At 53.6% G+C, this 3536-nt stretch overlaps 1 protein-coding gene across 1 annotated transcript in view; it reads left to right on the top strand.

Moving 5' to 3' along the window:
- Positions 1-1380: 1380 nt before the first annotated feature.
- Plbd2 (phospholipase B domain containing 2) overlaps positions 1381-3536 on the top strand; it is a 17556-nt gene continuing 15400 nt past the window's right edge. Inside the window, exon 1 of the mRNA XM_055605754.1 lies at positions 1381-1672. Coding sequence (XP_055461729.1) covers positions 1395-1672 — 278 coding nt within the window. The 5' untranslated portion in view covers positions 1381-1394. The remainder of the gene's footprint in view (positions 1673-3536) is intronic.

The following is a 3536-nucleotide window of genomic DNA, read 5'->3' as shown; positions in this document are numbered from 1 at the left end:
CACCAGAGTAGGGGTAGAGGAACATATCGAGTTCTTTTTTGGTATGGGGACAAAGGTCTCACAGTGCCGTTCAGGCTGGTCTGGAACTCTTGGCAATTCTCCTGCCCCAGCCCTCCTGAGAGCTAGAATTATGGATGTCATAATTATAGAATTATGGATATCACTTTGTTCAGGTGAACTTAAGGAATGTATCACTGGTCAGAAGCACAGGTGGCCAGTGGCGTGTCATGGTCATGCACACCTAAGCCCTTGGCGTCTGGTGTCTGGTGCTTGCTACAGGTTGAGGATCTGAATGGTGACCTGCCAATCGCCACCTTCTTTTGTGTTATTTTTCAGTCAGGATCTCACTTTTTAGCCCAGGTGGGTCTTAAAATCTTTGAGAGTATGGGTATAGGTACTCTAACACCCAGTTTTAAGAAACCATTTATTTCCCCAGCACTCAGGAGGCAGAGGCAGGCAGATCTCTGTGAGTTTGAGGCCAGCCCGGTCTACAAAGTGAGTCCAGGACAGCCAAGGCTACAAAGAGAAACCCTGTTTCAATGCCCCCCCCCATTATTTATTTTGTCATAGAGTCTCATACAGTGACCCAGGCTAGCCTGGAATTAACTCTGTAGCTCAGGCTATCCTGGGTGACATATTGAGACTGTTTCATTAATGAACAGATAAGTAGGAAAAAGAAATTGTGGGCTAGGAGATGGCTCGGCAGTAAAGAGCACTTGATGCTTTTGCAGAGGACTTGAGTTCAAGTCCCAGCACAAATATCAGCCAGTTCACAACAGAGATTATAACACTCTTTTCTGGCCTCCACCTGCGTCCACATTCTCAAATACACACAGATAAATTATTAAAAATAAAGGAAATCAAGATCGGAGAGATGGCTCAGTTGTTGAGAACACTTTTTATTCTTACAGAGGACCTGGGTTCAGTTCCCAGAGCCCACATGGTGGCTCCATATGATCATAATGCTAGTTCCAAGGGATCCAATGGTTTCTTCTAATCTTTGAGGGTAACGGGCACTCACAAACTGCACATACATACATGCAGACACAACACTCATAGACATAAAAGAAAAGAAATAAATCTAAAAATAGAAAAAATTAAAAGAAGATGTGGAAGGGAAAAAGGAACAATTAAAAAGAAAAGAAGAGAAGAGGGGAGGGGAGGGGAGGGGAGGAGAGATGAGAGGAGAGGAGCGGAGAGGGGAGGGGAGGGGAGGGGAGGGGAGAGGAGGGGAGGGGAGAGGAGAGGAGAGAAAAAACACACAAAAAATACACTAATTCCTGGGAAGGAGGATCCTTTAAGGCAGGCCCCTCCTACCCCGGAAACTTGGGAGTAGACCCCGCCCTAGCCCCGCCCCACGGAGCGACAGTCACGTGGCCCGGCTGCAGCTGGCGATGGCGGCCCCCATGGACCGGAGCCTCGGCAGCCTGGCTGCCCGGGCGCTGCGGCGGGTGCTGGCGCTGGCCTCGCTGGCCGGGCTGTTGCTGAGCGGCCCGGCGGGCGCCCTCCCCACCCTGCGGAAGGGCTGGCAGCGCCCAAACCCCGACCCGCCCGTCTCCCGCATCCGCTCTGTGTTGCTGGACGCCGCTTCGGGCCAGCTGCGCCTGGAGGACGGCCTTCACCCTGATGCGGTAGCCTGGGCCAACCTCACCAACGCCATCCGCGAGACCGGGTAAGGTTTGACCGTCCCCGCCAGCAGCGGCGGGTAACAGGGCCCTGGACTGCCGCCCTGCCGACCTGGGGAGTCCACAGCCGGTTCAGGTCTTTTTCTCCCTCCAGAGCCAGGTCAGAAGGTAGTTAACTCCCATCCCTAACCTCAGGGCTCCTCCCTGAGGGACCGGGGACCAGGCCTTTGTCCCCATGGGCCCCGCACTTAAGGCGAGCTGCCCTAGAACTCTCTTGTTTGTAAAGCAGGCTGGCCGGGAACTCACACGCAGGTCTGTACCTGTGTGCCTCTGCCTCCGGAGTGAGTGTTGGGCCACCAGACCAAGGCTCTACTGCCCTTTTGTCCCCGGCCTGAGGGATAGTGCCAATTCCCCAGGATCCCAGGCCTTTTTCTCCTTCCAGAGCCAGGGCAGCAGGTGTGCGCCTGGCTCCAAGCCAAAGGAAAAGTTGAAGGTCCCTAAATTCACACGCATAGGCAGTATGCTTGTTAGGTGTTGCTGCTGTTCATTCGGGGACTAGTTTATGGCCCAGTGCTACAGAGCTAGCTTAGCTGCTCCGTGTTATCACTGGCACTCTTGGAACACAGGCTGGCCCTCGCATCTGTTGTCTCTCCCAGTGTGGGCCCAGAAATTGAAAGTGGGTTCTTGTGAGGTGTCTGGATCAGGAGTAACCACTTGTGCTCAGTCATTCTTATCGTGGTGTTTGGCCTCAAGGACCCAAAGCCAAGCAAGATTTGGGCTGAGAGAGGCACAGGCAAGACCCACAGGAGGCCAGAGCCAACAGTCTGCTTGTAAACCCAGATTCAGGCTGTGCTGGGCGTGGGGGAGGCTGCATGTCCCCACTGGTCCTTGATGTACTCATTCTCAGAGGACACAGCTTCCTGCAGTATGGGCTTTACAGGTTTGGGGGATGGGGCACAAGATGCTAAAGACATCTCCAGTGTTGGTGGCCCTTGGAAGGTTGCTGCAGAGGTGGGGCCAGTCTGGGAAGGCTCCCAGGGAGAGAAGGCCGCTGACTTGGCTCCTCTCTTTGAAGGGAACCACAGCTCTGGCTGGCATCGGGGGCAGCCCCCTGTGACTTGATCTGGTGGCCTGTCCTCTGCCGACTCACGTAGTTTGGCTCTTGTGTAGCAGAGTCAAGAGGGCATGAGGAACCCCAAGCATGGATGCAGAGGCACAGGAGGGAGGCATGTGCGGGGAGGGGATTTGGGACACAGGAGGGCATAGATGGGCTGGGAACATTTACAACTACTGGACTCATGATAGTGGGAGAACAACTTGAGGTATCATGTCTTTTACCACCAGTTAGTCCCGGGGACCAAACTCAGGTCATTAGGCTTGGTGGCAAACGTCTTTACCTACTAAGCCATCTTGCTGGCACATGAGTCTGACTTTGGACCAGCATCCAACACAGCCCTGAGACTATTAAAATTTGGTATGTAGGGGGTGGAGATGTCCCGTTGCATAGCCTGTGCCAGCCTGGTTATGGCCACCACCCTGGGAGAGTTAGGCCTCTGATTCCCTTCTTCTCAACTGGATTCCACCAACCAGAAAGCTCTCTGCTTGGAGCCAGTCACCATGAGGTAGAGTGGAACAGAGGGAGGGAGGGCAAGTTAGGAAAGCAGGCAGAATCTTGGATCCACTGTAGCTGGGGAAATGGGTCAGTAAGGCTGAGTTTCCTTTGAAGAGTGGTTAAAGAGAAACCCATAGTGTGTAGGGAGTCGATCAAAGGTCGTGACAGGAGAGAGTGGCCTCAGGAGACTTGAGACCCCTGCTGACCTCTCAGCAAGAGCTCGTCTCGTCCATCTGTTCTCCCCTCTCCCTAACACACACACACACACACACACACACACACACACACACACACACACA

This window comes from Psammomys obesus, unplaced genomic scaffold (assembly GCF_907164565.1).
Source record: "Psammomys obesus unplaced genomic scaffold, mPsaObe1.curated_primary_1811, whole genome shotgun sequence".
In the NCBI taxonomy this organism is placed as follows: domain Eukaryota; kingdom Metazoa; phylum Chordata; class Mammalia; order Rodentia; family Muridae; genus Psammomys; species Psammomys obesus.
The sequence above is the reverse complement of the archived record's forward strand: the minus strand, read 5'-3'. Positions and strand labels throughout refer to the sequence as shown.